Raw genomic sequence first — 24402 nt, forward strand, 5'->3', positions numbered from 1 at the left:
CTGATGTCCAGTCCTGTAATACGGGGGGGCTGCGTCAGCACGCGTAGGCTGCAAAGGAACAAGTACAGTAACAGGTTTATTCCGTGCTGAAGAGAGAAGAAAGAAAACATAACGTTTCGGCTGTGGAGCCTTCTTCGGGTGTGCGGGTCTGCTCACACCCGAAGAATGCTCCACAGCCGAAACGTTGTGTTTTCTTTCTTCTCTCCTCAGCATGGAATAAACCTATTACCTGTTCCTCAGCAGTCCTGTAATGCTACGAGGATATTGAGCTGTGCAGTGGTACCGTGTACTAGCTGTACATGTGTAACTGTAGGGTTCGTGCGATGGTGATTAAGCTCTCTGCCTGTGAGGATGTGAACGGGATGAAGACGGATATTCTTTGTACAGTTTATTTCTGACCACTCACATTGACACCTGCTGCGTTCTCTCTCTCTCTGCCTTCTCTCTCCCCTTTTTCTCTGGTCACGTTATCCCGTAACCAATCAGAGAACAAAGGTATATTAATGTAAACCTATTTCAGTTTGTAGATAGAGAATCCTGTATAACGGAAGAATATGTTAAATTGCGTAAGTGAATAAAACAGGACACGGGCTTACACTTGTAAAACACTAACACCTAGATTAATGAATTCTTTGAGGGGGTGCAGGGGATCAGTTCATGTTGGGAGAGCTGGAAAAGTATTTCGAGACATCTCTATATTATTATGAATGTCGCACTTCCGCCTTTCCTTGATTATGTGATAAACAGTAGCCTTTTGTTTTTTAAAAGAAATCAAGGTTTTTTTTCCATAAGTCCATAAAGCAAAGGTTAGAATGTGTTGAAGTGTCCACCACGTACTGTAGAGCTCCGATTTAAAAACGTGCTTCAGAGTCCCCGTGAAATGCAGGCAACTTTTAGAGGTGGTATTAGTTTATTACATAGGTCACAGTCTGTAAAAGTGAAAAAAATAGTAAAGTATGAACATTTAAGAAACAGGTTTTACAAACAGTAAAATCAGAGCATAAGGATAAATGTTTATTTCAATTAATTTAAACGGTATTTGCTTTGAAATCCAAGTACTGAAGCGTGCTTTATCTTGTAACACCGTAGCTGCAACACAGATAACAGAACACTAGATGGCGACATAGAACCATACTTTGCACTAACATTTAGGCAAAGCGTGAACTGTTGCAATTAGATACTTTACTGTCCACAGCTGTTGTCTTTGGCTCCTTCCACAGAAGTACAAAACACACAAGCAAAACATAAGAGTCTTATTAAATCGCAACAACAGTATGATACATAAATAGTTGAATCAATAGTTAGAGGAAGATATTTACATACCTTCCTTGAGTAGTTTTATTGCAGAGGGACAAGGGGCTTCTTACAAATGTTTCTATGTGAATCTGGTACTCTGGACCGTCTCCCTGATGGGGGTGTTATGAATTGAGAATGGAGGTGGGTGTGTGGAGTCAGCTATCATGTTCCTGGCCACTCTGAGAACTGTATGATATCAATCGCAGAGCTGGGGCTGCTGTTTCCCAATAATTCTTCTGCCATTTTCACAGTCCTGGACAGTTTGTTTTTTTTCTTATCAACCCCACGTTTCCAAGCCAAACTGTCAAATTAAATGCCAGGTACCGAGACCGAAAAATAGCGCCTCTGCAGCGGAGGACAGAAACCGAGGACACTACCTGCCACAGGTAACTGTACGCATGGTTCAGCTAACTTGTTACCTTAGTCCTAATCAAAATTAGTTTGACTTTAACATGCTGTATACCCAACATGCTGTGTATGTATTAGAATTTGAAATCGAATAGTTTTGTAAATCAAAATGTATCCGTTATTTAAAAAAAACAGCCGTAGAGTCGTACTGAAACTTACCCGTCCTGTTATCTCTTGAAGTTCACCTGTGAAGTTTAAACTCTCGAAGTTAAAGGAAAGTTTTAACAAAACGAAACACAAAGCAAGTTTCGAAATGATGTGGCGTCTTCATTGTAAAAAAAAAAGAGTAACTCCTATATCTTGACCCGCACGCACCGCTGTTACTTGGGCTGTGGGATCTCCTTCTCAATTTTCTCCTAACAGAAGGGTGGGGAGCCATGATATCTTAACGCAGAATTATAAACGGAAACAAAAGATTAAAGGTGTTTGATGGATACCGGAAGATTATTTTAGATGGAAGCGACGTCCCCATCCCCATCCATGTTGAGCGCCTTGGGGCAAACTTGTTGAGAAAGGAGCTATATAAAAATAAACTGAATTGAATTGAATCCCCTCCAGGACGAATTATTGCCGTGCCCCGGTTTCGGAAATGGGGTGAAGTGATAGATACTTTATTGATCCCGTGAGGGAAATTGCAGAAAAGTGCAACAAAAGTGCGTTGTACTCAAAGAGCCTGCGTGGACTGCAACTAAATCCTCCTTCCACACTTCTCACAAGGGTGTAACTTGTCATGAGTGGAGACGAACACCCCTCCACAGTATCTGGCGAGAGCTACAGTGCACAGTGAAATATCGAACAGGACAGCGAATGTGGCTGCTGACGCGTTCTCTGTTAATGGCGACTATCGTCTTTAAGAGTACTGTACCTCGTCGAGACGGTGCGCTAATTACACAAGATTAAGAGAGACTTAAAAATGTGCTGGAGAGCGGTTCTTGAGGACGGGATCTGGTCATCATCCGATAATGGAATTCTTCGTTCATTGCAGTTCCTAGGGGTTTATTATAAATCCAAATTCTTCCCTGTACGTGTAGCTAGGCATCTTGGAACAAATTGCGCTTTATTACAGTTGTAAGTGGTCTCTGGACGCAATTTTACAGAATAAAAGATAATTTTCTCATTAAAAAAAACTTATCGTAATGCTGAGCAATGAAAGTAGCTTCTGAGAGGGGCAAAACGTTTGATAGCTGAATACTAAGGAATGGGAGGGGGGTGTTTGTACATTCACAAGCGGTGGAGAGATGGAAGTAACGTGAAACACTTGCTGTAAGCTTTTCAGCAATCAGTGCATCCTCTTTAATGCCTATTGTTCCAATCTGGCTCCTTTAATCGGTGATAATGGTTATTTCTGTGCTACCAGCTGTTTGACTGATTTGAGCTTTTTAATCCTGTGACTATTCAGTCGATTTCAAACTGTGATGTTTTTTTTATCAGAATGAATATGCGTTAAGGAGTTTCAATGAATAGACTGAGAGAAGACTAATAAAGTTCTTTAGTCTTCTGTCCAGAGTTTAATTCTGTGACCCTTTCAGCACCCTGTCATTTACCCTGAGATTCCACACAAAATCTCCAAATTGCTGAACGTTTCTGCCTATGAATTCATTCTTTTTTTCAGATTGACCCTAAGAGTATGGCGTCATAAGTGACATTTTCTAACGCTGCACTCTACAATTTCAATCACTCTTGCTGATGTGCACTCTGAAAGCTATACTACTGGTGGACAAAAACTGTGTAATGTATACAAGCCCATGAGAGACAGTACCTATTAAAAAGCAAGCATTTGCAAAGTGACTTTTAATTACTAACAATACATTTCCAAACCGTGCTTGAATCTAAATACAGTCAAGACAAAGGCCACATGATTGTGTTGGGGAAAAATCCTCTTGAGATCATGTAATAGAAATGTAATTACTGTCAAGCATCATTGAATAAGCGCTTACCACTGTGAAAGCTCTTCATTTCATACCTGCAGTGTATAAATAAATTACTTATGTCCTGTGACCTGCACATTCATATATTGTAACATGGGCAATAAAGACACAAAACAGAGCAATGGAAGCACTCTTTTATTAGTTGGAATAGCATGGTTCCATGATCCTTCAAAAAAAAAAAACTGTTCTCACCAACCAGCAAAAACACGACCATTGCAATGTTGATTGAAGGTGGGGGTCCAGACTAACACAGGCCAGGCAGGACAGGGTGGGAACCTGAGACCACATACCAGGATGGGGAAACATGGGACAGGCATGCACTTACACTCATATAACATGGACCCAAATCCCTGTCCTTTCCCCCAAGTCCCAGGAGTTAAAAATGTCCCTGATAGTTCTCAACTATCCCAGACAGGTTCCCATCTATCCCAGCCTGCTCTCCTGGGGTTGACATCACCAGCCCCATCACTGCCTGATGAGGACGCTACAATATACTGTATATACATAAAATATAACTTTGGACCAAACAATATCTTTCACTTTTTACACAATAACCATAGCATTTGGTTGTTTTAATGTAAAATGTTGATACTCGGTGTGGTTCTGCTCACATTATAATTGACACAAGGGGAATGGCAAAGTAATGACCCTGCTGTCTAGCTCCCATTTCACGGGACAAGTCAGGACGGAGGGAGCTGCTCAAACTCCTTCCTGCCTTTGTGAGGTCGGTCACTGTTTCATTGCTCCTCCCTAATCTTCCTCTCGCTTGTCTGTTCGGCCCATTTTGTAGTTTCCTTACAGTTACTGTATATATCGCTTCTCTGGACACTCCACTTAAAGCGCTGTACAGGTAATGGGGATCCCTTCCACCACCACCAGTGTGCAGCCCCACCTGGATGATGCAACAGCAGCCAGAGTGCACCAGTACTCTCCCCACACACCAGCTCTCAGTGGGGGAGAGAGGAGAACAGAGATGCCATGACTGGTAAAGGGCAGGGGGACATTTGGCCAGGCTGCTGGGGTAACACCCCTACTCTTTTCGAGAAACACCCTGGGATTTTTAATGACCACAGAGAGTCAGGACCTTGGTTTTATGTCTCATCCGAAGGACGGCGCCTGTTTACAGTATAGCGTCCCCGTCACTATACTGGGGCATTAGGAGCCACACAGATTGCAGGGTGAGCGCCCCCTACTGGCCCCACTAACACCTCTTCCAGCAGCAACCTTAGTTTTTCCCAGGAGGTACTGACCCAGGTACTGACCAGGCTCACAGCTGCTGAGCTTCAGGGGGCTGCCAGGGCAAGGGCTCTATTTTTGCGCCGCCTGTAGTCCTCGACTCTCCACAGGGGTCTGCTAAAGCATCTTGGTTGCCGAGATTTCACTTACTGCTCGAAGTGGGCAACTGTTCCATTCCAAGAGCCTAGTGGGGAGTAATCTTGAATAGCACTACTCAGAGATGGATAATAGAGGAATTATTTCCAACCAGGCAATCCACGTTTAAATACCAACATCTTTATTTTCAGCTGCTAACAAAAAAAAATAAAGCCATCACAGTGTGAAACATGTTATTGTTCCTGCAGCCTGTTGTTTGATTTAAACTGGTCCGTTATTTTTTTTCCTCCTCTTCATTCATTCATGTTGCCTGCAAAGTACTTTGAAATAAATGGAGGGTCAATAAATACTAAGTAAACTGGAGATTTCGCTTTAGCTGTAATCTTTAAAGCTGTTTCTTTTCCTGCTGTATGTATTCCAGGTCTCTCGTCGCAGAGGTATCAAAGCAAAAGCGATTGAGGTCAGGACTGGACCCTGTGGAACAATAAAAGTTCTTCAAAGTAGACATAAGATCTGTTCACACTGCCATGAGTTTATTAAAAATCCACAAAATCCATGTGGTATGAAGTATTGCTCATGAAACACCTAAGATGTAGAGATGTAGAAAAATCACTTTTGTGTCTGCCAAAACGTACCTCAAAGACTATTTAGAAAAATTAACTTGGTTAGGCTAAAAGCAGGCATAAAAGTCTTAAAATAGGGGAGTGAGCCTCTAAACAAAAAAGTCAATCTTAGCACAAACACCGCACTGGAGGAGTTTGTCTCTAGGGGGGGATGTGTTCCTCTGACAAGCTCAGTAAAGTTGCCCCTTGTCCTGAAGTTTTCCGGCATCACCATCCCTGGGCCTGTAAACTCTTCTTCTCCTTTCCTTTGACAATGAGGCCTTTCCCTGCTAGTAAGGTATGCCTGCATCATGAGCAGAAGGCAGCTTTTGGAAGAATGACCTCGTTTTGTAATAACACCTCCGATCCGTCAGTACTATAAAGCATCTGATTTAAAGCCTGCCTTACGGTTAATGATTAACATTGTCTAGTGAATCCCATGTGCTCATCAGAGCACTCACCGCCTTCCAAGACTTCTCAGTTCTGGCCCCCAAAGGTTCAGAGTCATCTGACCTTCCTTTCCAAGGATCCTTGAGCCGCTAAATCAGTTAACTACAGTTCTCAATTAGTAATTAATTTCAGTTCTTAAAGATCTGCAGACCTGGTACCTGGCACACCTAGGTAACATTCAGAGCTGAAATTAAAAGGGCTTCATTAGTTGTTGTTTTTTTGTCCAGCTATGGATTCCATTTAGTCTTTAAAATTTCATTTAAAATAAAAAAAGCAGTCTGGGTAGTCCCAAAATCCAAAGAAATGTAATTGTACTCAGTAATGCTACAGCTAAAAAGAGCTGTCTGCTATAGCTCCAGAGTCTGTACTTATCTCTCTACCTTGCTCTAAATATTTGCAATTTTTAGGTTAAAATTTCTGTCCCTCCAGTTTCTCCTGTTATTAAAAGTTAACGTGAACCTCCAGTAGCTTTATTGCTCAAGGGAGGAAAATTAACTGAATCTACACTGAAACATTGAAGTCGCTCTCACTAATGCAGAAATAACAAACCAGCCAGTGTTCGCTAGTCTTCTGTGCAGGAAATCAGAAAACAGAGCACGTCAACACAGCTCTGACAGCTACCAGAGCTTTTAGATAAATTAATGAAAAGCAATGGTGATCAGGTTAAGGGGCTGCATGTATAAATAATGTCTGTAATTGCTGCAATATTTGTAAATATTGTTATGGAAGGATTGTTTCATGCAGTAAATTTGCACTGGGATTCCTAAAGGAGGCTTTTGTTCCAAAACAATAAAAAATAAAACTCCACTGTTCAATAATAAAATTAGTCATAAGTTACCAATAGCTTCTTGACCTTGATCAAAGTTTTTATTTATCTAATGTATCTGTGAACCACTCTTCATAATAGTTTCAACTATTTACTGCCCAGGCAGTAGTTTAACCGATGCTGACAGGCAGAGCCGAGTAAACCATGTCACATGAATTGCATCAGAAAGGATACCTAAATATTTATTATCTTGTCACTGTCCCCAGGGCATGCAGGGGCTTCTTTATAGTTTGGAGAAGTCAGATTAACATTCAGGTGGGGCCAGATCCCATCTGTGCTCCCTGATGACTTGGTGTGTGGTGGGGAAGACAGCTCTCAGGGCACCTGAGGACAGCAAATCTTCTTTACTCACTGCAGCCGTCATAGAGGCCTCTTGACTGGCTTTTAGCCACCCCCAGGCTACACTTGGAGAGATTGCTCCCTAGAAAACCATCTCCACATCTGAAAGCCTTACAATTTGATGGTGCTACAGCAGTATGATAATTAGAGGTTACAGGCTTTCTGCAGCTTACAGTATATACACTTGTTCACCTGAATTCATGTTAAAGCTGGATTTCTAGGGTAGGAAGGGAACGATGCCCATGGATAGTGATCCTCCTGCTTCCCTGGCCTGACCTCTGACCTTCCCTGACCAATGTTTTGAAAGTAGAAACGAGTGAGTCCTTCCCCGCCCTCTGTCATTCTGTCTGGGATCAGTCCAAGGTATGTAGCACGTACTTCAGTTTAACCCTTGGTCTCCTGAACCAGGAACTGGTACAGGGGATCCTTAGTAGCCCCTGTGAGTGATGAGAGTCTGGTAGGATTTGGTCAGTATTTATGATACAACTCTACTGTCAGGGCTCTCAGGTTCTGTGAAAGGAACCAACTGCTTAGGCTGGGCCAGTTTGTGTAGCGTCACACTCCAACCCCCCCCCCCCCCCCCCCCCATAATACACAGAGCAGTGTAGTTTCAAGGATGGGCCTCTAAATGTAATAAATATTCATGCATACACGTGTCATAAACTGGCAGAACTGCCTGCCTGAACCTTAATTGTTATTCAAATTAAATGAATTAATTTTTCTTCTTCTCACACTCAATTACTGTCTTAACGTCTAGCATTTTTCAGCTGGGAAAAACATTTCACGTTCTTTGAACAAGGACGGGATCGGCTCGATCAACAGGACAGCTTGCCATCTGAATTCACCCATTCGTTTTCTGCTGCAGACACTCCTATGAAAAACTCTCATAAACAGTATTTTCACTTATAGTCCTAATTTATTATACAGTGCTGAATATCTGCATCTGGCTGTCTAGTCATTTTCACCCATATAGATTTTGACAGGCTTTAAGTTCCTGTACCAGAATAACCTTTTTGATCAAGGAGAAAAACAATCATCATATCCTTTCTTGCTGTCCTTTAATTGTAAAGCTCTTTAACTGTGGTGACTGAGTCCTGTAAATGACAGGGTTAACCTTTGTGACCCTTGTTATCTAATTGGAAATACTGCAGAACTGCCAATTTTACCTTGATGCTCTGCAAAGACCTCAAGTCATACAGTATTTAAACGGCTTTGACATAGTCAACAGCAATGTGATACCAGAGGCTTCACAACACTCAAATATGATGCAGAAAACAAAGATCAAAAGACTACAAGATGAGAGAGCGTCAATCTTGTACTCCAGGATTGGCACAGGCCACTTTGAAGTGGCGCTGCTTTAAAGTAACACTTGTAATACTTGAACGATGTAAAAATTGTAGTGAGAGGTGGGATGAGTGGTCTATTTTAGTCTTATTTCAAAAGGAACTGATGAATGGAGATGAATCGAAAGGTATGAGCTTTGTGTATTTCACATCTTTGTGATCATAGGACTGTTGATTAAATTATAATGATTAGTCTACTCATATCCATTCTAGGATATGACGTGCAACGGTGAAGTATTTGGTTTCACAAAACAATTATTCATCATTGTCTCTTTAATGTCCCTTATTGTTATTATAGTGATTACAAAACAATAAAGGGGACAGTTACAATGGAGACCAAAGATATCCCAGGATGGAGCACAATAGTTTGCCTTTTCTTGGCCGCTGATGAAATCTTTTCATGTTGCGAATCATGAAGGAGTTAGTCCCTCCTCACACTTTTGCTGTCCTGAAACTGATAGCTTCGTCTCATGAAAACTCTCCTTTTTCATGAAATCAGATGACTTCAGCAATCGCAGCGCAGGACACTTCAAGACTTCAAGAGAACCTCAACAGATCTGCAAGCTGCAGCTTTATGAATTTACAGGATCGCAGCAGGGATGCGGGAGGAGGGGGTGAGTTTTCAGCTGAGCAGGTCATTGGTCCCTGCTCATGGAGATCAGATTTACTGGCTTGGGAACGACTGATATTGGTGGTGGCCATGCTTCCATGCCATCACGCCAGCAGCCATATCACTCTGCCAGGTGTATATTTCACACCTGGCAGCCCACTGAAGGGGGCTTGTTTGCATGGGAACGCGATAAAAGGAATCCATTGCTCATCGGCACCACTGCCTTATTCTCTGGGACGGCATCCCAGTGTCGTCGCTGTTACCTCCTGCTTTCTGCCCCTGTAGGTCAATGTGCAGGTGCTTATGATTCCATCCGGGCTCTGTGCTTCAGATCCAGCCCCCAAGTGTGTACGTCTGTCTCAGGGAAACCAACAAGGGAGAGGAGTGAAGCATATGAACTGTTACAAAAAATAAAACATCTGGCCCCTTTGGCAGTAAGCTAACTGATTCAAGCATCTAATCCATCTATTCCCAGAAGCAAACCATAGTCTCAGTTTGGGTAACTTGTCCCAGATTCCCTGATTCCCAAAATGCTTGCTGGGTTTTTAACACACTTCCACGTAGTTTATCCTCGTGCCCTCTATTTTGTATTCTGCTGTTCTTTATTGAAGAAGTTGACTTTGTCCAAAGGCTATCATATCCAGCTGTTTCTTGATGAAGCCAGGGTGTCATCTTTAATAACATGGCTGGGCATCTTGTTTCAGGTTTCAGACCTCCCCAAGCAAGGCTGAGAAGCAGAGGAACGGGAAAGATCAGTTTAATAATTACACTGAATCCCCGGACAAGCCAGTATAATTGCAAGACCAGCTGGTTATGAAGTGGCGGGTAGGGCTCTCGACTCTCAACAGGCTGCTGTACCTTTGAGCATGATACTTCACTCAATGGTCCTCCAGGCCATCACTGTCAATGGAAATCATTTCTCATCATCAGTTCTCAATTGACTCATCAGAGAAAAAAATGACAAAAGATGTGCAGTTATAGGTTGTTCATACAGGGGAAAGGGGCAGGAAAATGCTGGGTGCAAAGATATGAAAAGAGAAGGATAATAAGCTTGTGAATCCAAGGTGCTGAGAAAAATGCACTTTAGAAAAAAGGCTACAGTACTGAAGTAGCTATTACAGACCATTTTTCACAGAGGGGTCAAAGCTCCCAGTGATTAGTGTCAGGGAACAAAAATATGTTTTTTTTAAGGGTGGTATGGCGTGTGTTGATTAGCTCTCCTGCCTCGCGGTTCTTACGTCCAGGGTTCGATTTCCAGCTGGGGCATGTTCTGTGTGCATTTTCCACGTTTTGCCTCTGTGAACATGAATTTCCTTCATGTCCTCTGCTTTTTGCAAAAATTAATTAGCATCCCTAAATTGTTCTTGGTTTCTTGTGTGCAAGTTTCCTGTGATGGACTGCCATCCGTCCCAGGGTGCGATTCTGCATTATCCTCTAGGCTTCCAGGATAGGCTCTGGGTTGCTGAGCAGTGCTTTTACTTCCATGCTGTGAGGATTCACCAGCTTCTTCCTAAGGGAATGTGACGACCACAGAGTGTATTAGATTCCGAAAGTTAAACTGAGTTCAGTCCATCCCAGCTCTCCCCACTGAATGCAATGTTGCAGACTGAGGCAGATTTCTTTTTTAATATTTTCAATATAAATTAGTATAAAGTAGAGGTGCTCTTTTGCAGATGATCAGGTTAATCAAACATTTTAGGGCAAAGTCAGGTAAAGGCGTGGACCTCTGACCTTCTCATTTCAGTGATCACCGTGCAGACTCAGAGAGGAAAAAAAGCACAGCAGATGTTTTTGTTGTCTGTTTGACTTATTGCTCTATATTTTTACACACCAAAGTCCTGAATAATGATTCAAAAGGCTGTCCATCTGAATACAGTATCTGATTTATTTTCTTCATGACTAATTTGAGCTTTGAGGCAAATATGTATGTAAAGCCTACAGAAAAAAGCTGAGAACAGCCTGTAAAATAAAACCTCTGAAGCCTTTGAAGTTCATCTTTTAAATTATCTTGGGGTATTAGATCTGACTCATTTGGCGTTAGAAAAAAGATGATAACAAGCTGCAGCGATGACTGAGTAACGAGTGAAGAAAGTAAATGGCACAACATGTACAATTTTGTTCAATTCCAATACGGCTTATGTGTCAAGGGAGAGCTGTGGCTCTTGAATATTCATTTCTCCCGGAAAAGAAATGCAGTTTCAGAGTGTTGCCTTTGGAGGCCGATTGATTTAAAATCAGTTATTAGAAAACAGTCCATGTGAGGATTTTATTTTTTCACGGACCTCAAATACCTTAACGCTGCAAATGATGCAAGTACTCTAACTTAACCTGTCCAACCTAGTAAGGGAATTGTTTGCCCATGGGCTGGGCCGATTTCTGTTTAAAGGGGCCAAAAAACGTGATTTATCTATTAGTGATAAGAAATAAATATTTCTGCTTCTGAAAAACAATGTTCGCTTACTGCTCTTGTTTTTTTTTACCATCACATCCCCTTAGATTGGTAGGAGAGCAGGAGTTTCATTCTTGTTTTGTGCCGTTCTGTTACCATGGCATTTGCACTAACCTTGAAAGCCATTTTTAGTTTGCTTTGTTGGCTGAAGAAAGCCTATGGGAAAGAGCATTTTAAGTTTTCCTAATGACTATATCCCTCATGTGAAATGTGACGGGGGCCTGTGCTTATTATACTTTCAGTCATCAACACGGGACACTAGTGTAGTCTGCTCAGCTGTCTGTCATCACTGGATGAATGGATTCCTACATCAGAGAACAGGCTTTTCCGTCCCATAAAACCTTTTTTTACCATTGTCTGTTTTTCCTTTTAAGCAGGAAATGACTTGAAGCAAACTGCACCTTTTGATTGAGGGATTCTCTATTCATCATGTCTGTTATGAGGACACTGGACAAATGGACTATATTATTATGCACACAAATTATTGCCAGACTGAATCTTTTTCTAAAATTGACTCACAGATGTTTTGTTTATTATTATTCTTTTTTCTAGGCCCTGCATACAGTGGGCAAAATGGGGTCAGGTAATTGAATCTTTGACAGAGAAAATGTTCATTCATCATGCGCATTAGAATGAATGGCTCAGCACAGAAGACTGTCAACAAGTACTTCATGGCGACATTATCACATCACCACCTGTACCTGTGGCTTTCCATGAAGTACAGTAGGTGCATTTGGCAGCATGTTACTGTGGAAAATTATCCATTGAAGATCTGGCTCTGCATCTTTCTTAAAGAAGGAACACCAGCAAAATGCAGTCATGAATTACCTATTCTCATGTGCTAATATGTTATTGATCAGGACAGGATGGCTTCATCTTCCACGCAAAGCAGTGCTGGCCAGCCAATGTAGACAGGGCCAGGACCAGTCCTGGTGGCTGCTTGATCCCTCTGACAATACAGTCAACAAAGAAAATTAAAATAAGAGTATTTGCAGGAAGGTGTTTGATGGCTCGGGTTTTTGGACATCCATGCAAGCAGCAGGAAAATAGGTGTTTGATTAGTTCTGTGGCTTCCCAGCCGCAGGGAGGGGAAAATCTAGCTATGCGTTTCCTCCAAGAGCCATGTGTGCCCGGTCATAATGAATCATGAATCTGGAGAGGAGAACAATAGACATGAACATGCACAGCAATAGAACTCTGGTTAAAATTAAGAACTGAAGAGTCCACTTTAACATCAAAATACATTTTTATGGAGTTTTTAATGAAAGTTCGGGAGGAATGAAGGCAGCCGCGCTCATTCGACACAGCTGCTGCAATTCTCACTAATCCTGACGTAAGCAACCGGTCTCCATAAATATCAAACGTCACCCTCTCCTCTTCCTCGTTCGTTTTCTGCATCCCTCCTCCACCTTTGCAGCTACCCCATTGGTCGCATGGGGGTCCTATCCTCCCCGTCCAACGGCCGGGAGGTTGGCCCTCAGCCAAGCGGGTTACGCCAAATCTCCACATCTCAATAAATGATTCTAATTTCTCCCAAGCTTTCGGCTGCTGTCATTCCTCGTGAAATATTATTATATTATATTGAATTATACACCAAGCAGAATACATTGCATTAATCACTAACCTGCCGTTTCATCTTTTTTCGTGTCTATTTAATTAGGCTGTTTTCACCCAAGGCAAAATCATCTCCAATTTTGTTCTTAATAGGCTTTTCTCAAACAGTGAAAATGTTCTGCAGAACACAGACCACAAGCTTTTTTGTCCTTGTTTAGGCATTTGTGTCCTTAATGCTGTTTTTTCCTGAAAAGAGACAACAGTACATTATGGTATTGTACTGTTATTATATTGTATTGTCATATACAGTATGCTATATGTTTATGAGCTCTTGATGTGCAAGACAAATGTTCTTAGGGGCAGTAAAGGTTAATTCAATTAATTTAATTAATTTCAACTATTTTTCCTGTCTTCCTGAATATAAGATAAGTTTTTGGTTCCTGGTGCAGCTGCCTATATCTCTGTCTTTATAATTGGGGCAAATATCACATGTGCAGCTCAGAGACTAAGCTTTTTTTTTAAATGACTCTGGAAAAGTGCTAGAAAAAACAAATATATATATCAGATTACCCTGTACTTTAAAATACAGAACCCAAGGAGATAGAAATCTTTACAGTGGCTTTCTTATTCCAGATGTCCCTGTTTTCTTTTGTGGAACAAAAAAGTGAAACAATCCTCCCCCTCCTCATTTGAGTAGATGTTAGTCATGTTCCTCACACATTTTTTCTCTAATTCCCAAGATATCTCTATCACAGATTGTCTAATCTCTGGTGTTTGAACGTGGTCACAATTTCAGATACCATGGAAAACAAAGATCAAAATTAAGTGACTTTGTTTTTTTGGGGTGTTTCTGAAATGTGTTCACATAAGTATTCAGAGTGGTTTTCTTTGATTCCAGGCAGCCTAATAGCAAGAGTTTTCCTTTCTTAGAGACATTTTTTTTCTCCGAGAGCAAGAAAAAAATATTAAAGAGTTCCTCAGCTTTTATCAGTCCACGGCAGAAAGTAGAAGATTCACCATGGTGACGTTTGATGTGAGTCTCTTTGAAATGGTGTAAAATAGCATTAGGCTATTCTAAACTGGCTGGCTTAAAGAAGAAAGTATAATTGGCAGGTACTAGCACAGTTCACATTATTATTGTCCCTTTGTACAACACAAAAAATCCAGTTTGCCAGCTCCGCTAATGGTCTACATGTGAACTTGTTAACATTAATTCTTATCCACAGACTGTTGGTGTGACACTAACGAGACACCTGCTAATTGTGTGTTTTGCTTTCATGGCACATTGGAATAATATCCTGTGTATCACATTAACTATTCTGAAGTTGTATGCACTGAGCTCAGATTACAGCAATTTAGTTGTTTATTGGAGTGGAGTGTGGTAGAAAAGTAACCTGTATATCACCGGAGTGACAAAGCCAGCCCAACTTTCTGATAAGCAATCACCAGTCGTGGTAGAACTATAATTTTACATTCTGGGAGATGAGAGTAAATTTGGTTTCCCAGCAGGTGGCCCTACAGCTGAACAGTAAAGCAATCTCTCTGCAGCAAGCAATCTGTGTCTGGGCCTTTTTTTAATAGCTTCTCTCAGACTCACTTAAAAATAATGTCCCGAAGGAATGGTGATAACATTTCCAGTCACCATAACCGTCAATTGAGGTACACACAGCGCACAGAGAATTGGTTAGAAGTTATACTTAGTGTTGTGTGTCAATGAAATCCCAGATCATTCAGACAACTATGAGAATTATTGATGGAGCCCCACAACTCAGGAGAACTTGAAGAACGTCCTAAAGATTCATAGTAGGGCTCCTCTGTAACAGAATTTGGATCGAAGATTTGTAGCCAAGAATGCTAATGAATCTGTCCTGGTGCTTCTTACATGGACAATACAAGTAAAAAAGTCACACAACCTGGGCTGTATTTTTATTACTGTATGTTCACTATGGGCTCTACTCTATGGCTCTACTCTATGACATAACATTGAGTAGAAAAGTAACTAAAAATGATATCCTAGACAAGATCTGTTTTCATCACAGAATTGGCCCCTGACCCAGCAAAACAGGTCGTGAATGTATGGTGTGAAAGAATGGAAAGACTATTGCTCGATTAAGATGGTTTTCTGTAATAAACTTTCAAGGGCTGACAGCTCATTTCAGAAAGCGGACTGGGCCCATGGGTGGCAAGGTGCTGAAGTGGCAAGTATTGCTGCCTCACAGAACCGGGGCCCCGGGTTTGGTTCCAGACCTGGAAGACTGATAGGGGTGCTGTCTGTGTGGAGTTTGTGTGTTCTCCCCATGTTCATCTGGTTTCCTCCCACAGACCAGAAACATGCCGGTATGTTCATTGGTGTCTGGACAAAACTGGCCCTGGTGTGAGTGTGTGCACGTGTCTGCCCTGTGATGGACTGGTGTCCCGTTCAGGCGTAGCCTGCCTTGCACCTGTAGCTTGCTGGGATAGGCTCCAGCTCCCCCGTGACCCCGAATTGGAAGAAGTGGTTTAGAAAATAGATGGATGAATGGACGTGGCCTGCCTTGCTCAGACAGCGCAGAACAGAACATGCGCACAAGACTCTGAAACACGAAATGGAAAAAATCCCAACGCTGAGCACGGTCATCCCAAATTATTTTTGTCTTTGTACAGTATATAATCCCTCGACATGGACTCTCACAGAATGGGGAAATGAAGACTTATATTATATCTGCAGTGCAAACTGCTTGACAGTGGCAAAGTGACCTATTGTGAATGTTGGAAAAGGTTTTTGCAGATTGTTCCATGCTGGGAAATAAGGTTTTATTGCTAACATGCCGGTAAATTAACCTCAGTTTAATTATATCATGAGATGAAGGCACGTCTTCTGATATTCAGGAGTATATCTATAATATTAATTAAATTCTATAAATAATCATCATTTTCTATGAAGGTTTGAATTCTTGAACTGCATCCTTATCACAGGTCTTGGAGAGAAATGCAGGAGTTTGGACCAATTTTGTAGAACACAAAACAAATTCTAGCCAAATTCCTGGATGCAAGTAGTACAAATGAATCCAAATGATAATGTAAGTTTTATTTTTCATATGTAAAGGTTAATTAGTTTAAAATGTAGCAAACTCCATGCTGTGTTTAGTTTTGCTCTATAAAGACATTATACAAATTATACACTTTGCTTAGAGAAGTATAAAATGCCTTTTGGGTGATTACACACTTGGTTGATATTGATTCTTTAATTCTATGGAAACCCAAATGAATTCTTACTCAGTCAGGCTCTTGAGTGTGAAAGGCCATTTAAGATATAACTCATCTACTGTAGTACCCTTCAAGACAAATAATAACACATTGTGAAATATGTGTTTAACTGCCAGTGTGCATAACGCAGAGTCTTGTAAGTGAATTGTACCATCCAGATGCTGTCTGACCCACAGCTGGGCTAAAGCAAGTTAGAGTAGACATTAGACATTATCCAAAGTCACAGGAACCCAACAATATGGTTGGTATTCAACATATTTTATATTTCATAAAGAACACTTAAAGAACAGAGTACACTCATCTGTAGCAGACTTATATTAGCGTGACATAACATTGTTTAACACAGCCACTTAGAACTAACAAATACCTCTGCACAAATAAAAAAAGGAAACAATACTTTAACTGGCAGGGGCTCAAGGAAAGAGAGCACAAGGATGTTGCTGAATGTATTTGGTCTGAAACCACCATTCCTACCATGTCTGCTGCATTAGTGAATCCCTTATGATGGTACAGAGCAAGTGCGTTGGGACCAAGCTACTGTGTGAGACAAGTCTCAGTCTGCGAGGACTCGATAAGCTGAGCAGTAGTGTTCTGCAACCACTCACAGGAAGTAAAGCAGCAACAGCAAAATAATCAATAATAATTGCTTGCATTTATGGAGTGATTTTCATCCCAAAGGATACCAAAGAGCTCTGCAAATGGGAACGGGCCTATTTCATCTTTCACTGAACTGCAGCACCCACTCTTCCTAGAAACTGCTTCACCGATTGAATTAAGAGCAAACATTTATAAAGGCCAGATCGTGCAAATCCAGGGTGGAATTTATCCATGACACTAGGATTAACACTTCTAATATTACAAATGGTGCCATCAGATCATTGCTGATTGAAGTCAGTTTAACATCTCCTATACAATACTGCGGCACTGGTTTGGACATTCTGTTCCAGTGCGAACAGTGCCAATTACTGGTCCCCCAGCACCACTCACAGCAGCCACCTGGTCTGGACTTGAAGCTGTCATCCCAGTCTTGCTCGGATCTGACCAGTTCAGGCTACAAGGTGGTAAAGGTGCTGTCAGAAATAAATCCGTGCATCAAGCGGTTTTCAGGCAGCCTGTAAGAGACAACCTAACAGCAAAAGAAGAGATTTCCTTTTGTAAAGACATTTTTTTTTTCTGTGAGAGCAAGAAAAAAATATGTAAAAGTTCCTTGGTTCCTCAGTTCCTCTTCTTCAAGGAAAGAATCACGTTTCCAAGACACTTTGCATTTCCTTCTTGATATTTATGTCACTATACTGCTGTGACAATTGGAATAATATAATAATAGACTTTATTTTATATAGTGCCTTTAAAAGTAGCATCTCAAAGTGCTTTACAGCAGTTGTAAATAAAGAAAAAGAAAAACAGTTAAAGGATCCTCTTGAAAGGAACTGGTATTGGGCGTTTTACAAAAGGTGAGATAGAGGCCAGCATACAAGTCAAGAAAAAGTGCTTTATCTTCATCATACAAAAACAAAGGAATCAGTTTCTAACAAAACAACAAGTACTAAAACAAAGTAGAACTATATTAAGTCTGCTGTGCATATCTGTTACCACAGCTCAGAGCATAAGATCTCCAGTATTGATCTCACTGACACTGGCATGCACAGAAGACAATCAGCAGTGCTTTTGCAGGTCTCTCTCTTGGCAAAGCGAACGATTGAATTCACACAGCTTGGGGTACAAAGCCAGCTTTTTGGACACCCTATAAATTGGGCAAAACGTTAGATATTCCTCACTCTCCCTACAGTAAGTGCCCACTCAGAGCTGGGTTGTTGAGTTGGCATTTTGCAGCCTTGTTGAAAGCAGGCTGTGTGTTGACAGAGAAAACATTAATGATTGAAAAGCCTTTCAGAGACATTTGTGCTGTGCAATTTATTCTCTTAGTCAGCTGGCATTTGGAAATGATTCATAGCCCTGTTTTTTCGCTGCTCTTGCAAACAAAAACATTAAGGCTAAAGACTGATCCCCCCAAAAGAGGGCAAATTAGTGTTCTTAGCCCAACACCCCATTACAGGGCTCTTGGCATCACTGCTGCCTCTTGTGGGCTTGCTGTGCTTTCTGCAAACATCATTTTCTGCTCAGTATAAAAACAACAGGCAGCAGATGGACAGCCTTTAACTGTGTCGCTAGCCAAGCTCTTATTTATGCCTTCTTAGAAATAACTGTTTTAAAATTAATCATTTTTCTTAAGAACGTATTATATTGCCTGTCAGGGCATCCATTTCTTATTAGCATTAATAGGTATCTACAGTATGGCACTGAAGTACTGAAATAAATCATGTTTTAATTTATGTTTAAAGAATAATAATTTACTCTGTGGGTGGGATGCCAAGGCAATGGCCTGCCAATATCTATTGGTTTGACACAAAACACTTGTTCTGTCAGTGGTCTCCAGAGGGTCCTGTGTTAGTGGGCTGTGAAGGAAGGGCTGCAGTGACTGCTCTGGCATAAATGCAGGTTGTTAAAGATCTCTGCGCTGAGCAGAATGATAACCATTGCAAACTGTTCAAGAAAGCACTGATAACAGCACAAGCGCCACAGCGAATCTGTCAGCCCACCGTCGCACAGTGATTCAGTGTTCAGTCAAATTAAAGATAATGACAACAACAGCAGTAACATCACAATGATATCGGAATTTCAGCCTTTGCAGTAGCATAGGATTGTTATTACAATCAGCTTGTGAAATGTCCAGTAAAGCTAAGTCCCTTTTCAGGCCATCAGAGGCCCATGGGGGAATGGGGGGCAAGGGCCACCATTTTCTTGACCATCTGACACTGGAGGTGATGTGGTCAGCATCACACTCTGGCCAGCCCATTACCTCCGGTACTCATTTGGAAAGTAGGCTGAGTGGACCTGGGAGCTGTCTGGAAGGAGATAGGGTAAGCCACATCACTTGCCCCTATGTGGGATTGAACCCAAGACCTACCTGTCAGGAGCCAGATGCCCTTGCCATCTGAACTACCACGGCTCCGCTGAATATACTGTACAGTAGTTTAAGTAAATCGGTTAAGGGAATGGAGAGTTGATTCAAGAACGCAATTTGTTCAAGGGGTATCCTTGTTCAATCAGTCCTGTTATCTAAACTTCCTCCAAGGATCCTTTACAGGAGAATCTGATAGAAAGTAATGGAAATACAACATCTGGTCTGTTGGAATTTAGAAAGCTGTTTACATGCTTTGCACATGAAACTGTACCTGCCGTATGTTCGACAAGGTTTTTCCACTTGAAACTTCGGAATACAGTTTTTCATTTTGCATGTAACTGTTTATCAGTCCCATCCTGTACATCCTTCCTGCTTTTCCCCGGGGTTCACAGCACCAGGTGATGATGCAGTGGCCCAGCTTTGCACCGCAAACATTCAACACAGCAGTGGGGAAAGAAGAACGGGTCAGATCAATGCCGACTTGCAAAATAGCACCGCAAGGAAAAACTATGGTACTGTCCCAGGAGGAAGGTTTACTTGAGGAGAGCCGGTCCGGTTATTTGAAATTGCAAATGCCCTTCAGAATATCAGTCAGCCAGTTCCTTTTCTAATATTTGCAGAGTGTGACCCATCTCGATGAAGGAAATGTCCAAGTGTAACTGAGTGAAGGTTCACTTCCATTCCATTCTTTTTGCACACCATAGGAGGTTGTCTGGTATTTATTTCCATTCGAGGAGTAAAACCTTAAATAGGATATATATTTGTATTTTGTAAAACAAGCATGGGTGTCCTGCACATATAGTATCTGTGAAGCTTGTAAAAAGAATTTGCACATTGAAAAACAGCAGAAGGGGAAAATAAGTGGAGAAAATTGCAGAGATCCCAAACTGAACACTCTATTAATTCTGAATATTGCAGTAAATAATCGGACTCTTCATTACAGAGGCTCAACCTCATGTCCAAACATTATTTTCTTTGGCTAAAGAAGTCGTGTTAAATTGATTAGGAGGTACAAACAGTGCAATGTGTAATCCGACCAGCAATCTTTTAAAAAATCGATTGCACCTTAAATTAGATTTACCCTAACAAGCCCTACTTAAAAATCGCAGTCATTCACTGCACACTGTTGGATCACATGCTCTAGACAGACTTTTACCTCATTAAGCAGAGATGCAGGACAAACTGGGCATGTTGTCCCCTGATCAAAGGAACTTGCCTGTAAAGGCCTCCATTTACTATTAGCAATAACAGTTATCTACATTATGGCAAAGTACTGAAATGAATCATTTCTGAATTTCTGTTTAAAGAATAATAATTCACCCTGTAGGTGGGATGCCACCTGCCTGCCAATATCTTTTGGTTTGACACATAACACTTGTTCTGTCAGTGGTCTCCAAAGGGGACAGTGTTAGTGGGCTGTGAAGGAAGGAGTAAAAATCACAGTCAATCTGTGCACGCTGTTGGATCACATGCAGCATGACTGCTCTGGATGGACTTTTAACTCATTCATCTAACGGAACACGCCAGCACGTTCCCCCAGTCAGGTGGGACACGGCCGTGGGTGCAGGTTTGAGCCAAGACACGTCGTCCGCTGGTCGCCTGGCCTGCACTGGGGGCAGATGCGAGGAACTGGGAGCAACAGCGGACTTTCACCAGCTCTACGTCCGCGAGCTGCCACCACAGATCCCCCGGGGGGGGGGACCCGCCGCGTCAGCGGACCGCCACAGTGACGGGCAGCCCGCTGTGGGAGAAGTCCCCCAGGAACGGGCACTGCTGCAGGGACTCGGGGACCACTCTCAGGCTGACGCTGCCCTCCGTCGTGCTGTTGTTGACCCGGCACTCCTTGCTGGCGGGCCGGATGGCCACGACGAGCCGCCGCTTGAAGGTCTCGCTGAGGGCGATGTAGAGGAAGGGGTTGATGCAGCTGTTGGCGTATCCCAGGCTGATGGCGATGTTGTAGGCGTAGACGAAGGCGACAGTGGGCCTCTGCACGCCCAGGTGGGCCAGCTGCAGGATGTAGTAGGGAGCCCAGCAGACGAAGAAGGCCAGGCAGATGGCCACCGCCATGCGGGTGACCTTCCGGGTGCGCAGCCGCAGGCTCCTCGGGGGCAGGGGGGCCACGGAGGAAGACATGTGCTGGAGCATCTTGAAGTAGACGGCGCAGATGACGGCCAGGGGGAAGGCGAAAGCCAGCAGGAACTGGGAGAGGGTGAACCAGTAGGCATCCGTGGCGGGGTTGGGCAACAGTAGAGCGCAGCCCACAGAGCCGTCACTGAGGGGCATCAGGCCCGCGTACATCCAGACAGGGACGATGGTCAGGAGGGACAGCAGCCACACCAGGCCGATGACCGCCGCCGCCACGCAGGGCGTGCGCACGTAGTTGGACTGGATGGGGTGGACGGTGGCCAGGTACCTGTCCAGGGTCATGGCCGTGAGGATGTAGGTGCTGACGATCTGGCTGTTGGAGTCCAGCGCGGTGATGATGGTGCACATGGCGGCGCCGAAGCACCACGAGCCGTTGCCCAGCAGCTGGTGGATGAGGAAAGGCATCCCCAGCAGGAAGAGCAGGTCCACGATGGACAGGTTGAAGATGAAGATGTCTGGCACCGTTTGCTTGGCTCGGAACTTGGTCTTCTTCACGATGGTGTAGATCACGATGCAGTTCCCGATGATCCCCGAGAAACAGATGACCCCGAAAATGCTGGGCATGATCACATCGGTATAGGGCGCATGGCCCCTTTCCGCAGCTGGGAGGGAGACAGGGAATAACGGGGGTTAACGATGCGCTAAGCACTTCACGGCAGGACCTTGGAGTTACAGAACACTTGCAGAACTGTAACATTTTCCACATCGCTCAAATCGTTGCGTTTTGTGTCTCGGCCGTTCAGATTCCCACTTTAGGTGTTGTTGTTTTTTTCAGACTGCATTCTTCAGGACATCAACAAAACAAGTCACGAGATACACCACCTGCGGCATTAAAAATGTAAACACCGGGCTAATTCTAGAAGGACCAGTCCACCCATACAAAACCGGGTAGATAAAACCAGTTGTTAAGACAAAAGGCGGTCGTTCAGTGAAAGAGCCCCGTGTCTCCCGGGTTGCTAGGTCGAGTCAGAGACATCGATGCAGTTCAGGACTCCCGGTGCTCAATTCACACGGGAATCGGCTCGGGCAGATTTGCTAAATGCAGCTTCTTCACACGTTCCTGTGATTTCAAAGTGTACGAAACGCATTCGTTTCGTAGAACTGGATTCCAATAACTTTGTAAATCGTGAAACCACATTACTGTAACAGGACAAATTCGTCTTTTTTCCTCTTTCACGCTTTGCTAAAATATTTCACCACATCGCCTAAATTGCTTGTCGAATTAAGCCAGTTCATTCGTCTGCTCACCAATACAGTACGTTAAACACTGCTTATATAAACGACCTTCTCTCGGTGGAGACCTTGTCAGTAGTTAGAAGAAATGAAATAATACTTTGTTCCAAGTAAATTGGAGCGCTCTTACCTGTCTGGTTACTGGAAGAATAATTTTTGGAGACGAGGGGTGAGTTTACGTAGGTCATGTTTTCAAGAACGAAAGGTGTGTTTCTTTCAAAACCCATCAATCTCAGAACTGTGATCTAGACACAATAACAACGCGTCAAACCAATGTTGTCAAATAAAAATCAGCTACTTCAAAATGCGAAGATACTTTAATGGAAAATCATATAAAAGTGTGAAAATTCAGCTGATTTTTTTACTGTATTGAAAGACTTAGAAGAGCTATAAAATTGAGTCAGTGTCAATATTTTAACCCTTCGTGCCAATTGCTTATTTTCAATTAGATGCTCTTACAGACATATGATTTGCTAGAATTGCTCCTATCGCGCGTATTAATTTCACGTCAGTAGGAAAGAAAGATGAATATTTCTGCTCTTTAAGCCTCCTCACCTACTGTTCGATCTGTTGTGCGCACGCAGATCTCAATCCGCAATGAGATGCTCCGAACTACCGATGTTTTGCTTCTGTTCGTCAGGTATTTCAAACTCGTCAGCCTCTGACGTGTAGCGGACGTGACCGCTCTCTTCACGTCCCGACTCCGTCTAGCGCCTCTCTCCCTTTGACACCCCAGTTCACGTCCAAGAATGCCACGGCTGTGTCTCAATTCTAGTCTGCTCTGATGTCTGTCTTGCTTTTCTTGGGCTGGGCTGCTGTAACGCCTCACTTTCCCTTAATTATGATTAATGAAGTCTTATCTTGAATATAACGAGGCACTTGAACAAGAAATGTAAAGCTTAAGGTTGCAAATAATGCTTTAGATATAGAAAAAAAACAGTAAATGAACCGTCAAAATTACATTGATAAACATTTATACATAAAGATGGTTTATTATGTACTTAAACATTCCGTTAAGGTTAATAGCAACCCTGTTAAATCTACTTTTTATGTAAGATGTGTTCATAGAATTTCCAAGCCCTAATCTGAAGTGATAGCAACTAATTGGTGCCAGACTGTTCAACGTTCCTCAGTCTAACTATTTATGATCAGAATCAAACACGTTCTAGAAATTTTCCAACTCCTGCTTTCTGCTTATCCGAAGGTGTCAGATTCTCAGCACTAAATGCGGTCGCCGCATCAGCAGGACCGGCGGCGAGGTTTTCCAGCACCACCTGGAAGCAGCGAGTCCTGTCCTGTGTGTCCTTGCCCACAAGGTGGCGCCAGAGGTCAGGGAATAAAATCCCTGTTTCTTCCCAGGGTTGGCGCTCACCGGCTGTTTCTCCGTTCGCGAAAGAAGTTGTTGTATAATCGCAGGCGGGGAGCGTATTCAGAATTTGTACAAGACAGGCTCATTGTAGCCTATAAATTAATCATAGCGCATGGTAATTAAAGGGAAATCATGACTTATTTAAGAGTATAGGATTTTAGGAAGAGATCTGGGCAAGGGCAGCCCCACCGCAAGCACATATCATGAGAACGAGGGGAGACCATTCGGCACATCTGTGTGCTGTGCGTGACAGTAGCTAAGGGATCTGAGCCATCCTAGTTCAGAGGTCACAAGCTGGATTCCAGGTTAG

General features: G+C 42.7%; 2 protein-coding genes across 5 annotated transcripts in view; one reads left to right on the forward strand and one right to left on the reverse strand.

Moving 5' to 3' along the window:
* Nucleotides 1-12581, forward strand: part of usp43a (ubiquitin specific peptidase 43a) — a 138899-nt gene extending 126318 nt beyond the window's left edge. Inside the window, exons 16-18 of one of the 4 annotated variants that reach the window (XR_015925429.1) lie at nucleotides 9024-9138; nucleotides 9420-9568; nucleotides 9839-12581. The gene's annotated coding sequence lies outside the window, so the exon portion shown is untranslated. Of the gene's footprint in view, nucleotides 1-5385; nucleotides 5510-9023; nucleotides 9569-9838 lie in introns of those variants that run through there. The other 3 variants (XR_015925428.1, XR_015925430.1, XR_015925431.1) reach the window with 3 other exon arrangements.
* Nucleotides 12582-16625: 4044 nt separating this feature from the next.
* mchr1a (melanin-concentrating hormone receptor 1a) lies at nucleotides 16626-23552 on the reverse strand. Its single transcript, XM_088600019.1, has 3 exons — nucleotides 23279-23552; nucleotides 22854-22968; nucleotides 16626-22092 (listed from the first exon to the last, which is right to left on the reverse strand). Exons 2-3 carry the CDS (start codon nucleotides 22948-22950, stop codon nucleotides 21056-21058), a joined length of 1134 nt encoding a protein of 377 aa, XP_088456145.1. The 5' UTR covers nucleotides 22951-22968; nucleotides 23279-23552; the 3' UTR covers nucleotides 16626-21055.
* Nucleotides 23553-24402: the final 850 nt, after the last annotated feature.

This window comes from Lepisosteus platostomus, chromosome 11 (genome assembly GCF_059453375.1).
Source record: "Lepisosteus platostomus isolate fLepPlt1 chromosome 11, fLepPlt1.hap1, whole genome shotgun sequence".
NCBI lineage: Eukaryota > Metazoa > Chordata > Actinopteri > Semionotiformes > Lepisosteidae > Lepisosteus > Lepisosteus platostomus.

Excerpts from the sequence above, each read along its gene's own strand:
- mchr1a (XM_088600019.1), bottom strand. The coding sequence starts at position 22,950 with ATGGGTTTTGAAAGAAACACACCTTTCGTTCTTGAAAACATGACCTAC. Across the intron at positions 22,093-22,853 it reads TTCTTCCAGTAACCAGACAG|CTGCGGAAAGGGGCCATGCG; the intron begins GTAAGAGCGCTC and ends TCTCCCTCCCAG.